The sequence below is a fragment of the Triticum dicoccoides genome, chromosome 4B (genome assembly GCF_002162155.2).
Source record: "Triticum dicoccoides isolate Atlit2015 ecotype Zavitan chromosome 4B, WEW_v2.0, whole genome shotgun sequence".
NCBI lineage: Eukaryota > Viridiplantae > Streptophyta > Magnoliopsida > Poales > Poaceae > Triticum > Triticum dicoccoides.
The window spans coordinates 648804408-648819168 of NC_041387.1; the positions used below are offsets into that span (position 1 = coordinate 648804408).

Below are 14761 nucleotides of genomic sequence, written 5' to 3' on the forward strand. Positions count from 1 at the left end.
TCAGGCTATAGCACATGAAACCTTCACCCAATGCAGCTGATGACAGGTGATAGCCTCCGTGATCCAATTGCTGAGGTAAGAAAGCTTCAAACGGGAGAAATTGAGCACCAACACTCTCTTTCTTTCTCGTCCTTTTGCTGCCAGGACCACTCTTTTCCCATGCAGAGACCGCTTCTTCTGCAAGATCCACCTTCCCTCTGCAAGCTGCTACTTTTCCCTCAGACTTGTCCACGATGTCTCTTCTCCGACGTGGAGGCCGTGAGGCACCTGTCCAGGCTGGAGCAATGGCCATGCCCTTAGTGATCTAAACACTACTCCCTCCGTTTTTAAATATAAGTCTTTGTAGAGATATCACTATGAATCACATACGGATGTATCTAGATGCATTTTAGAGTATAGATTCCCTCATTTTGCTTCGTATGTGGTCCATAATGAAATCTCTCCAAAGACTTATATTTAGGAACGAAGGGAATATTATATTACCCCCTCCGTCTCAAAAATTTTGTTTTAGATTTGTCTACATACGGATGTATCTATTTACGTTTTACTGTTAGATACATCCGTATCTAGATAAATATAAGACAAGAATTTTGGGACGGAGATAGTAGTTTACAGTGAGTACTATATTTGGAAGCTTTTAAATGAGTTTATAATATGTTTCCGGCTTTTGTGAGAGGATGATATGTTTTCATTTTTTCGGCCATTCAATTGTTTGGTTGGTGTTAATTAATTTTAAAAACACTAATGTTGCACCTGATGTATTCGCAAAATAAATAAATAAAAATGTAGTGCCTGATGACAGGTTGTATGGGAAGGCCTGCCTACCTTGCATTGCATGAGCTCACCACGGGTTTGGCACCAGTGGCGTGTGAGGTTCAGGTCATCATGAGTTGCGCCATCAGGGTGACCTTGTTTTCGGTTTCCTGTTTGTAGTTCAACCCTAAAATGAACGGAGGGGGAAGCGTACAAAAACCACGGAATCGCGTACTATCTTTTCTCCTCGGAGCCATCGCTGAGGTGTGATGCCCATGTTTTCTCTCGGACAACCCCCCGGGAAACCTCGCATCTCCTCGAGATGAGACGATGATGACACCCCGACGTCATGCCACCACCGTAGGGGGGGGGGTGTGCATCTATTTTTAGTTGTTTCGGACGAAGGCACCAGCGAGTGCGTGGAGGTGGTGTCGTCGAGGCTTTTGTGCCAGCAATGATGGAGCTGAGGGATGCAGGGGTCGGCAAGCTGGTCCGATGGAAGACGGCAGTGTTGTCGTAGAGGCTTCCGTAGCAACGACGCGAGTGTGAACGATGTCGGGGTCACGACATTGGTTGCCGTGATCGGCTTTTCTCCGTCGTGTCCGCGGGGTGGCCTTAGATTGTTTTATTTTTGTGAAGTCAGAGCGGCGATGGCGATGCCCCGTTTGATGACGAGCAGCAAGTGGTCTATTTAGCGTTCTTTGAAAATTCAACCATTTATAGTTTCCCTTCGTAGCTCTCCGTTAGAATCAGGGCCGTGTTGTCTCGTCAGTGATGTTGAGTGTTTGGCATAGATCTTCATGTGGCTCCACACACCCTTTACGAGATGAGTTTGCGTCGGCGGTTGTTTGTGGCAAAGTCAGAGTCGCCTCCTCAAGGAGAAGGGATGGCAATGATGCCTAGACCTGATGACTATGACGCCAGTGTGCTTCTTCAAGGCCTACTTTGTACCGGTTTGCTGTGGAGTATCTTGTATGTGCTGCTCAACGGTCTATCATGCCTTTTCTTCTAATTTACATTAATTATGTTTTTATTTCTAATTAATTGATGAAGCAAGTTTTTTTTGCCTCAGTTTCAAAATAAGAGACAACAATTCTTGCTACTTACTCCCCTAAGTTAGGTTCCTCAAGAAGCTCAGGGCCCTTCTCCTTATTTTAGCCCACTAAGGAAATCTTCAACCCTCAAACCTCCCGCATCCATATAAATCGAGCGGTCCAGACGCCGCAAGCCTTCAAACGGTGTACTGCACTTATCCACGGATTCAATCCCGTTGTTCGTTTTCCTGCAGACCGAAAGAAAATAGGGGCTTGTGCATGAGTCTGGACACCCACCACGTAGGACTCCGACACCGCCGACCCACCCAAACTAAGACGAGCTGGCCCCACTGTTTTCGAGGAAAATCCCCCTTTTCTCAACCCTCTCTGCTATCATCTCGCCGCTCTCCACCCCAATTCCCGCCGTTTTTCGTCGTCGCCGCCGTATGGACCCGTACAAAAAGCTATTGAAGTTGGTGGAGATGGAAGAACCAGCGAAGGCGGTCTCTAGAAAAATCAACTCGGCGACACGGCAAACCCGCTGCCTCAAACAGAAGGCAAAGGAAACACCACTCAAAAAGAAGGGTGGTAGGTGTGGCGGCGGACGAGGTGCATACTGTGTGCATGGTGCAAGGGTGGGTGGGCCCTGGGATGCGGAGCGGCACCACCTTGGCAGTCCATGCATATGTTGTCCTGGCCGAAACAATACAAACCTCCCTACTTCTACACCACCGGGCAGCTCTGCAGGCAATCCCCGACATCCACGGCCGGAAACGTGCCTTATTACGTCGACGTCAACGCGGCGTTGCTCGATTGCGCCAAGTCTGCATCGTCGCAGCTTGTCCAGACGCAGCCGTCGGGCGTGGAGTGGCTCAGTGCCCACTCTGTGTTCGTCGGTATGTCTCAACCCGGCTAGTCGGCATACGACTTCGTGGATACACAGATATCCGCCCTGACAGCAGAGAATGCCAGAACCAGCATAATCTTCCTGCCCTCGCCCTTCGTAAATGCATGGCATACTAGCATATTTTGCCCCGGCATGCTGCACGTGCCAACTGGCGAGTAATCCGTGGCGAGCTGATCAACTGGTTTGCAAGGGGGAAGACATCCGAGGGGGAGATTTCTAGCGTGGTCTAGAGAAGAGTGCAAGCAAGATGCGTCCTACCCTACGATGCGGATTCGTATGGCATGGATTTGGCTGCTTTTAAATGGGAATTATCTGTTTCCTGTTTTTGAGAAATGATGATATATTTCCATTTATTTGTTCATTCAACTGTTTGGTGGGTGTCAATTGAATCACTAATGTATACACCTGATGACAAAGTTGTATGGGAAGCTCTGCCTATCTTGCATGAGCTCATCGCATGTTTGCCACCAGTGACGTGTGAGGTCCGGGTCATCATGAATTGGAGCATTGGGGTGGCCTTGTGTTCCGCTATGGTGTTTCTAGTCGAGGCTTGGTGCCTGTCTCGCCTAACGGACAGCTCTGGTGGAAACGTGAGATCTCCTCGTGATCAGAAGATGATGGCGCCCCGGCCCACCTTGACGGCTTGTTCCCGGGAAAAGTGACCATCGGGTGCGTGGAGGCGAGTGATGTAGGGGTCGGCAAGCGAGTCCGATGAAAGACGACAGTGTTGGCGTCGAGGCTTCTATGGCCAGTTGGAACGGCAACGAGGGTGATCGATGGCGGCAACGTGATAATTCTGGCTGATTATTCATGTGGGTCATGTTCCTCTACAAACTAAGGGCCCTTCCCCTTATTTTGGCCCAATAAGCATTTAGTCCGGGCTAACAACCAAAGTGACCCTCACTCACTTTAGCATCGTATTGCAAAAAGTGCAGCAATCTATATATACCTACTAATAAAGGGGCTATTGCTTCTTCTCGTTCGTCGTCACATTAGACTTTGTTTTAGCGAAATTACTGTAGTTGCTATGAAAACTAGGACACAAACAGTCGGCCTTTCGCATATGCGGGTCTCTGCCTGGGCTGGTCCATGAAGGAAACGCTCAAATGAAAAACAATAAGCCGACCTTGCAGGGATTGAACACAAGACCTCATGTGAGAAACCACCAAGAACTACCGGCTAAGCTAGCGACTGCTATCTGTCATAAAGCAGCATAAAGCTTTAAGAACCAACACCAGCACAGATCTGACATTATTGAATTTTGAACACATTTTTTTAAACCGAGTGTTTTATGAAAACACAAACACTTTTCAACTTTGTAAACAGATTTTAAAAAACTGAAACATTTTAAAAAATAGGAACATTTTTTTTGAATTTCTGTTTTTTTTGGAAAACAAGAACATTATCTCAAAATCCTGAACATTTTGTAGATTATGGAAATGTTTAAAAATGTAAACATTCTTTGAATTTGTGAACTATGATTAATTCTACAGTGTCTAATAGACGTGTATTCATGTATTGATATTTGTGCTAGGTTTCATGACAAGAAGCACCGGTTTTATATTATTTCGGCACTAACAGACACCAAAATGAACATGAAAAGTAGGTGCATTTACTTCTTGTTACACCTTTTTATTTCATCAGGCCAATTAATTTGTTTTCTCTAAAATTCTTAATTATGTCCCAGCATCTTGGTTCGGAAAGCTCGGAGAATAATTTGCCCAAGTGCTTGGTTAATCTACTTATGTTGTTTTAATCACAAATTTTAGTCGACACCCATCACCAACGCGCTCCTCTCCTGGGCATTGCAGGGAAGAAGTCTTCCCCGCTCGACCCATTTATGCCTATCACCAATGCACGAGGAGTCGAAATCAGAGTCCTTGGTATTTCTGATATAAGTTTCTCATGTTTCCTATTACACTAGCCTAAGTATGAAAGGTCTTTGAGCAACATTCCTGGTCTTTCTCGACATAAACGACGCTCCCTACCCAATTATATCGGTCAACCCTGGTTAGCAACTTTTTTTTTTTGAAACAAGGCAAAAGATTTGCCATTTCCATTAATTAAGAAGAGGGTTTTGATACACACACGCCGCCAAGCGGCAAATACTAGACGTATTACTCTCGCGGCATTACATTACTCAAGTGCTTGGCACCCGCAATGGCCCAAAGCGACATTTCCTCTTTGATGTTTCGCAAGACGACCTCCACCGGTGCCGCCTTGTTTCTGAAAACGCGCGCATTTGTTTCCTTCCAGATTTTCCATCCCACAAGAAGTAATGCGGAAGACAAGGCTTTAACTGGATGAGCACTGGAAATGAGGAGCTCATCCCACCAAGCTTTCACTGTGCCAAACCGGTGCCAGAGAGCCGTGGGGATATGCATACCGAGCCAGACGAACACCTCATTCCAAATACGGATAGAGAACCTGCATTGGAAAAGGAGGTGAGCCGCCGATTCTTGTACTTACTTGCACAGAGGGCAACGGTCGCAGTTTGGCCATCCTCTGCGTTGAAGTATGTCCGCGGTCCAAATCCTGTTTTGATTGACAAGCCAGGCGAAGAATTTGCATTTGGGAGGGGCCCAAGCCTTCCAAACCGAAACCTGTAAGCTTGAGTGAGATAGCCCAGAGAACTGCGCCATATAAGCGGTCTTAGTAGAGTATATTCCATCGTTGGCAAGCTTCCACATAATGGTATCCTTGACGCCCGGCTGGATGACAACACTTGCAAGCTTCTCCCATAGGGCCGTGAATTGCTGGAGGTGCACAAGTGTGAGGCCGCTTTGGGTGTCAATTTGAGTTATCCAGCTCCCATCCCTTAAGGTCGTAGCAACAGTGCAACCCTTTTTGCGTGATATCTCAAAAATCTTTGGGGCGATATCTTTTGGTTTGAGCCCTCCAGCCAAGAAGAGGCCCAAAATTTTGCTTTATTTCCATCCCCAACCGTCACCTTGGTCGCAGCCGCGAAGAGATCATGATCTTGTTTCATGCAAGGCGTGCCCAGCCCGCACCACGCCCTTGGCGGGTCGTCCCTGTCTAGCCACAACCACCTCAGCCGGAGAGCAGTTGCGAACTTTCCAAGGTGCAAAATGCCAAGACCTCCATACTCTTTCGGTTTGCACACCAGCTCCCAGTTGACTTTGCATTTTCCACCTGTCACTTTGTCCGTTCCAGCCCAAAGATAGGCCCGCCTTAGTTTGTCAATTGCCTTGAGAACCTCCACCGGAAGGTCCAATGGTGTGATATGATAGATGGCCACTTCAGTAAGGACCGCCTTGACCAAGGTCATGCGACCCGAGATAGCCACATGCTTGCCTTTCCAAGGCACCAATTTGCCGGCTGCCTTGTCTTCCAAAAGTTGGAGATGAATCCTCTTTAGCCTTTTGATTGCGAGAGGGAGACCAAGGTAACTAATAGGGAAGTTGGAGCGACCTGCCGGGAAAGAATGAAGAATATCGTCGAGGTCCACACTACCGCATCTGATGGGGGCAACAATACTCTTTGCGCAGTTAGTGGATAGACCGGTGGATTCGCCGAAGGAAGCAAGCACGGTGGCCAGGAATTGGACATCCTCCTTAACAGGGGCACAAAAAATAGCAGCATCGTCGGCATAAAGAGAGGCACGAATCTCCGTGTGCCTCCCAGGAAGGGGTTGGAGCATCCCCTGAGCCATGGCCTTGTTGAGGATATGGTGTAGCGGGTCGATGGCCATCACGAAGAGTAAAGGGGATAAAGGGTCACCATGTCTGAGGCCCTGACCATGCTTGATAGGATCTCCAGCAATACCATTAAGCAAGACTCGCGATGACCCTGAAGAGAGGAGCGCCGAGACCCAGTCGCGGAAACGTGTAGGGAAGCCATGATGACTCAGCATCTCAAAAAGGTAATCCCATCTCACAGAGTCAAAAGCCTTCTTGATGTCAAGCTTGAAGAGAAGCATGGGCTTCTTTGTGCGGTAAAATTTTCTGGCCAAATTCCGCACGTATAGGAAATTGTCGTGTATGCTTCTTCTCTTGATGAACGCACTCTGTGCAATGGATACGATGTCATTCATGTGGGGAGCCAGCCTAGAAGCAAGGATCTTGGCAATGAGCTTTACCACAGTATGGATCAGGCTAATTGGCCTAAAGTCCGAGATTTCTTCCGCACCATCCTTCTTAGGAATGAGAGCAATATTCACAGAGTTGAGCCAGTGCAAGTTTCGGGCCTGGAGGGTGGAGAAGTTATTGATCACAAGCATGATGTCTTCCTTGATAATGTCCCAGCAGGTCTTGAAGAATTTTCCAGTGAATCCGTCCGGCACCAGGGCTTTGTCACTAGGAAGGGCGAAGACCGCAGCCTTGACTTCATCCTCCGTAATAGCATCACCAAGCGCTGTGAGGTCATGGTCAGCACGGGGGATGGAAGCCCAATTGATGGTCTTTGTAACTATCAACAACTATCATTTGATCCATGCGAATCATGAGCATTGTGAAGTTAAGTATAGACATTCCCTTCCGTAGACACGGTTCAGTAAGAGTTGTAGGTGCAATAGCCGAGGGGGTTAGCAACTATCATTTGATCCATACGAATCATGAGCATTGTGAAGTTAAGTTTAAACATTCCCTTCCGTAGACACGGTTCAGTAAGAGTTGTAGGTGCAATAGCCGAGGTTATTGCCTTGGAATTGATTATATTCGAACAACATGTTGTGGCCATGTGGACAAGAGGGGCGAGGGTGGTGAAATAGAGGGTGTGGGCCCAGAGGGGTCTTGAGGAATACTTATTGGATAGGGCCTTATGATATTTTTCTCCTCCATTTGCAACACACGACCATGTTTGCTGGTTAAGCCAATTTACTTATCCAAATAACATCAAATTCGGTCTATTTCGTCCGTCACTCTGCTTGTCTCACAAACTCCGCAGCAACCTCATGAGCTCACCACAGGTTTGGCACCACACAGGTGACATGTGGGGTCATCGTGAATTAGAACATCCATCCATCCATCCATCCATGTGGTTTGGGTGTTGCTCTATACTAGCAACGTCACAACATGTCGTGAGAGCTATGTCTCGCAATTCCTAATCATTTTTCTCTAAAAACATTTACAATTTTATTCATACTCATAACACTTACAGATACACTGATTTAGATCTAAAATCCATAAAAAATAATACAAAATAACTCACATGACAAAGAATAACAATGAACTCTATTGAAAATAGCTACCTTATGGTATCAATCTCTGCCAGAAGAAATACTCACAAGACTTCGATAAAGAGGCTGCAATTTGACTGCAGTAATAATGTTATCACTCTTTCACCCGCACGAACATTGTCAATAATGGTATTTGGGAGTGCCTTGAGTCACCCATAAAAAAAGATGGCAATTCTTCATCGATGAACGTACTTGGGTTGGGGATGATCCCTAGAAATACATGTTGTCGAACCACAATACCTTCACCATGGTGTCGATGAAAGATTTCATATCCACAAAGAATTAAATCAATAAGAAAAGCTTGACACACAAATATAAGCTCATCAGATCCAAACAATCGGATCTGCGAGGACACAAGCTCTCTAGTTTCATGGAACCACCAAAAAGAACAAGAGTAATTTTATTCTCACAAAAGTACAATGATTAGTAGACGTTGATGAAGAACATAGGACACTTAAAGATCCGAGGTCCCCACCTCTCAGCGCCAAGATGGCAACAGGAGGCAAGGGACCAAAATTTCACGTTGCGGCTGTAGCGAGGGCGGTCCTTCATGAAACCCTCGCGTTGCATGCTTTTGACGTGGTCCATACCGATTCATAGTGCAGGTCCGCTCGTTGCCGCTCGTGTGGGCTGTAGATTCGCTCTGCTCCTTCTTTTGGTTTCTTTTGTTTTTTGACTGCTTTTTATTTTTTTTCTTCATTATACTTTGTTTTTCACTGATTCCCTTCGGGTTTTGTTATTTCTTTGTTATAGTTTGGTTTTTTTTGTTTCTTTCTTTCTTTTTTTTTGTTTTCTTTTTGTTTCCTTATTTTTTTAATTTTTTCACATATGTGTACTTTTTATCAGCACACAATCTATATTGGTGGTGCACACGTGAAACATTTTATTGATACATGTTGGTCAGTTTTTAAATACACGGTATAAATTTCTCAAAACAAATCAAGTTTGAACACTCTTTCAAATACACGTTGTACATTTTTAATGGTAATAATTGTTTTTAAACTATGAACATTTTCTTCCGTTGTATAAGTTTTTTTTAAAAAATCATGGATTTCTTTTGTAAACACATTTATATTCCTTAAAATATCACGTACAGTTCCTAATGGAAATAAATATTTTTATAAACCACAAGAACATTTTTTTCACATTACAGAAACAGTTTTTTAAAATTTGATGATTTTTTTGGAAATATCCGAATATTTTCTTTAAAGTTTCACGTACATTTTATAGTGGTACAAATTTTTACATTACCCAAACAATGTGTTACATTTCATAAATTTTTTAAAAATTCTGTATACATTTTTTGAAACTCTGAACATTTTCTCATTGCCACAAACATTTTTTAAGGTTATCAACAGTTTTTAAGATTGCGCAACATATTTTTATACCGTGTTAATACTTTTAAAATTCACGTGTGTGTGTGTGTGTGTTATATTTTATTTCGAAAATATGAAAATAAAAATAAAAATAAATGGAAAACCAGGAACCTGGGCCAGCCCTACTGTGTCGCGTTTGTGGTGGCGCTGGAAGCGAGACATAGCTTCTCGCAACAACATGACGCCGCGCGAGAAAATTAATTATGGTTGCCCTGGCAGCACGTTTTTTTTGCGCAATACCCCTGGTAGCACGTTACAACGCACAGTTTTCTACTTCACCATGTGCATACCAGCGCCGCCACGTGTCACACGTTGAATACTTCTTGTATTAGGACACATTCTTTTCTAATGTCAAAAGAAAAAAAGAATGCATTCTTTTCTTTCGTTTTCTTTTTCAGTTTTCTTGTCATTTTTGTTTTTCGTGTGTCGAAAGCACATGTGTGTTGTGCTTTTGCATGGAGCATAGGTGTGTTTCTGTGTAGTTGTGCTTCATCGGGAGCACTTGTGTATTTCACGCTTCCTTGTTGGGTTTTAAATGGTACACGCACGGGTGACCAACGATCAAGAACACTTTAATCATATGCCAGTTTTAATGCTTTATTTGTTTCACTGCTCTCTTTTTATGTTTTTGCGTTATTTACTTTTGTTCGTACCAAATCCATAAGTCATTTCAACATACTTCTTCACTTTGCTTTGCGTCTACAATTAACTTGCAGGTAGATTACCATAAGTATTTATAAGGGACAAAGTTCAATTTTTGTCCTCTTCATGGGATCTATACTCTTACTTTGAAAAGGCTGCAACTAAACCCTATGCACTTGCAGGCCAACAATCCCTAGAGATAAACAAAATGTGAAGGCCAAGTTTCTCCTTGGGAAGGACATGATTCGATATCTTCTTTTGAGTGGAGATAGAGAGCTATGCCACAAACAATGAGCGAGAAGCTTTGGGAGAGGAATCTTCTGTCACAACAGAGGTCTTCTTTTCAATTTTAGGTGGGACTAGCTTCTTCATTGAAAAATATTCGTTGATTCAACTGAAAAAAACATGCTAGACCCGGATCCGCATATTCATGCATTTATATCCGTAGCCTATATCCCTTTTTACTCAATCCAGAAAACCGATAGTCAGATTGAATCATTTTTCGACCTCTCCTTTGAATTTGTTATTATAGGTAGTGTTTGAGATCCAAGTGGTACTATCAAGGGCCTTAGCTATTGTTCTTGAGAAATGGCCTGCACCTGCACATTTGGAGGAGCACAAACCCATTTAGGAACATATGCAAAGGGATAAAGAGAGAAGTTAACGGAGAACTACCAAATCGAACGAATTTCATTTGTTCGTGCCATTTTGTCACTGCTAATTTTCATTTGACTGGTTTCAGTTTGTTTTCATTCAATTTTCTGATCGTTAGATCTCGCATTGTGATTCATGCAAAAATTAGTTGTCTAAAGTTTTTTCGCCTTCTGTTCGATTACGCATTGTGATGGCTACATCATTTCGCCTTCATTATAATTTTTGAATTTTTGTACATTGTGTTATATCAATTTCATTTTAACCATATAATATTTTTGGTTTCTGCTTCTTTTTTGGGTTATTTCCATGTCCGAGACTTCTTTTAAGTAGATTCTAAATTTCTACTCCCTCCTTCCCATAATGGACGTTTTTTGATATTAGTGTAGTGTCAAAAAACGTCTTACATTATGGGACGGAGGGAGTACATTTTAAGAGGTCCATTCTTGTTATGTGAGAATTACCATTGTCGTTTTTAGCTTTTGAGGTGCAAAGTTACAATTTATATTTTGTTACATTTAATTACTATTGGAATTCTTTCCACATTAGTTTGGAAATTTTTATTACTCATTATTGTTCTCCCGGAATTATTATTATCAGTTTGTCATTTTTACCGTTTTATAGTGGATGTATATGACTTGATGTACTGTTTTGATTTTTTGCATCTTAGCCTCGATTTTTGTAATGATTCACTCTCAAGCCCTGAGAATTGAGTGGTTGAAGTTTTTGAGTGATGATGAATTTGTTTTCAGTCGAATGTCAATTCGGTTTCAATGCATACAAGTGTCATGTTTTTATTGGCTGTTTTTTTTTTGTTGAAGGTTAGTTCGTTTTCAATTGAATGTGAAATAGACATGTCCAACCAAAACACGTGATGACAATCCTACTGTCTATATGCTCACTAGAGAGAGACAAATCTTTTTTTTTTGCGAGAATAGAGAGAGACAAATCTGCCTGTTCTAGAAAAAACAGAGACAATGCCCCCCTCCATTCATCACTTTCAGTCCATTGGTTAGGATATCAAATCAATATCGCTGGGTGTGTGAGAGTAATGAACGGATTTGAGTGACGGGAAGGCGGGTGCTACATCAGGGGATTTCTGGCTGGTTGGTGCGAGGTGATGATTGATAAGGATAATGAAACTGACTCACACCGACCATACGGTGAAGATAACAAAGAAGAGAAAATACCCCAAATCTAAACTTACATAGAGGATAATATTATTATGATCTCTCACGTATGAGCAAGATTGTTGTTGAATACTGAAGATTTGCATGCAGAGGTGAATGTTGATATCGCTACGAACATTTGCTCATGCGTGCATGGACGACGATCGACTACTGCGGTAGCTTGTTGATCTTGCAGTACGTGTAGTCCTCGAACGTCTTGTCCTTGTAGTCGTACTTGGCCGGGATCCCACCGCCGACCAGGCGCGGGTGCGGCCCGACGACGTAATCTTTCCGCGGGTGCACGAACACAGGCCACGACATCCGCGTCTTCTCCTTGCTCACCGTCACCCGGTGCAACACCGACCTGTACCTCCCATTGCTCAAGATCTGCCACAAACACATTCTAGGACGTTCACTTGACGAGACGGTACGATCAAAGCGAAGAACAAATGGAGTGTTAGCTTGCCTCGATCTGGTCGCCGACGTTGATGATGAGGGCGCCTGGCACGTGCTCGACGTCGTACCAGCGGCCGTCCTTGGACACCTGGAGGCCCGGCACGTCGTCGGTTACGAGGACCGTAAGCGCGCACAGGTCGGTGTGCGGCGCGAAGCCGAGCACGAGCTCCGGCTGCGGGCACGGCGGGTAGAAGTTGACCTTCTGCATGAGCACCAGGCCGTCGTCGCCGCCGCCGAACGCCTCCGCCATGGCGCCTTCCTCCAGGCCCAGCCCCGCCGAGAGGCGCTCCAGTACCTCGTTGGCCTCCCGGTACCCCCTGGGTTTCTCCGGCCAGAAGCCGTGGTTCACCGCGGCCGGCGGTGAGATGGTGTGGAACAAGTTGTCGGACCATATCTTCCTGTCGCCGGGGCTCCTCTGGACGGAGGAGCCGTAGCCCTCGGTCTTCCCCGAGGCCGGGTCCATGGCGTACCGCTGCTTCTCCTCCTGCGGGAGCGCGAAGAACTCCCGCCCCACGCGCTGCAGCTCCGCCACGGCATCCGCCGGCACGCCGTGGTTCACCGCCTGGAAGATCCCCCACTCCGTCGCCGCCTCCACCATGCGGCAGCCGGCGTCCGGCAAGGACATGTCGACCACTGGGATCTGCAGCGGTGAGGCCCCGCGGAAAGTGGTGGCGCGCGGCCGCTCGTGCTCGGGCCGCACGAACTCCGGCGGGAGCGCACCCAGCGAGGACGCCAAGGCCTGCACGCTCTGCACCACCCCCGCCATACCTCGAATCAACCAGTTCAAGATTTCTTTGTACTGCGCGCTTCGTCGTCACGATGTTTTTACTCGTTTTTGGTTTAGTTGGTGTGCATCATTATATATTGGAAAAAGCTTGAGAACAACCGACTGATTTAACCCGCGGAAAGTGGTGGCGCGCTGCACTGTGTTCAGACAGGGATATCTGTCTTTTTTCAGTTTATATAGGCTGTCCATGTGCTCCACGTTCACACGGGGTAAGATTTTGACGTTTTAGCTGCACACTAAGCTAGCTAGTACTCCCTCCATAGGAAAAGAGTCAATTACACCGGTGGTGCTACAACTTGGTGCAAACGGCCACTTTAACTTGTGGTGAACATTGAAGTGATGCAAAAACTTAGATTGGGCGTGCAAATACTGTGCTAAGAGCAACTCCAATGGGGCGACCCAAACGGACGACAATTTCGTCCGCTTTTTGTCCATTTGGGTCGGCTGCCTGCCCGGCCTCCGCCCTATTTTAGATATGGGTCGGCAGCGCGCCCAACGCGCCAACCCATATATGAATTTGCATAGTTTGAATCAAACATAGTTTGGACCGAATAAAATAGCATAATTATTACAAGCCGAATAAAATAAAAATGTCTCACATAGTTCCGTAAACGAATAAAAAAAGATAAATCTATTGGTTGCCCAGATGAGCCCACATATGCTCAACCAAATCATTTTGCAGTTGCACGAGTTTTCCAATCACGCATGTCTTAATGAAATTGGGTAAACTGTTCAAACTTTGCCATTCCTCTTTGCACAACATTCTCACCCTGAAACTGAAACCCTTGATCGTATAGGCGTTCTGGGCGCTCGTCTTCTACGATCATACTAGTTAACCCGTTGCGCCAAATGGCGCAGAGGCTCCTTGATCTCATGTGTGCTTTGAATATAAAATCATGTATTAATTGTTTTACTTTTGGACAAACAGTATGTAACAAATGGAAAATAAAACCATGTATTAATTGCATCAATATTTTTTAGTAAATTAGCTTCACAATATCAGCTCTTTTCCATAACCGGGGGAAAATGAGTTATTTACATGAATGGTTGTGTCTACATCGTTCATATAGAAATGTATTAAACGGCAGATGTTGAGCACGTGCCCATAGAAACATGAATTGCATACATTATAAATACTTATAACATAAGTACCATTACTTCTTACACACATAGCTTGACAAGTCTTGGTTTAAAGAGAGAGCTAATTATACAATTGCATCTAGCTTCTGCAGCTACGACAAGCAAAAGGAGCAGAATACAACATAGATTGGAAGGCCCAGGTTCTAGAAACCCATCCTGATGGCTCTTAGCTTCTTTTCTGACTTGATCACCTGACGTTTGAGGGTCACTGATAATCTTATCTACAGGTCCTTTCCCAGGTGACATATTCAACGCCATTACGTTGGATATATGATGAGATAATCCATGCATGTACCTTGTTAAGACCAACCAGCCCATAGCGTTTTGCTTCTTCTCATATGTAGCAATCATTAGCTTGTTCTAGATGGACCTGATCTTTGTCTTCATTTTCTTCTTGTTGTACCTAGCTATATTAAGTTCATGTTTTAGAGACCGATTTTCCTCCTCGAGTTTCTTCATGGTGCTGTAATTATAGTCTCTTATCTCTGTCTTCACTATGCATTTAATGTATCCAATTACTTCCATAGCAGCACTGTCTTCTGACATAGAATGATCAACAGATTGTACCCCGGGAATAACCATTCGATACCTATCATTCCCAACATATGATGTGGGTGTATGGAACAATACAGTCACACAAACCATGCTG

General features: G+C 44.5%; 1 protein-coding gene across 1 annotated transcript; it reads right to left on the bottom strand.

Annotated features, from left to right (window-relative positions):
- Positions 1-11737: 11737 nt before the first annotated feature.
- Positions 11738-12974, bottom strand: LOC119294168 (flavonol synthase/flavanone 3-hydroxylase-like). Its single transcript, XM_037572412.1, has 2 exons — positions 12196-12974; positions 11738-12116 (listed from the first exon to the last, which is right to left on the bottom strand). The coding sequence occupies exons 1-2, from the start codon at positions 12949-12951 to the stop codon at positions 11898-11900; spliced, it is 975 nt and encodes a 324-aa protein (XP_037428309.1). The 5' UTR covers positions 12952-12974; the 3' UTR covers positions 11738-11897.
- Positions 12975-14761: the final 1787 nt, after the last annotated feature.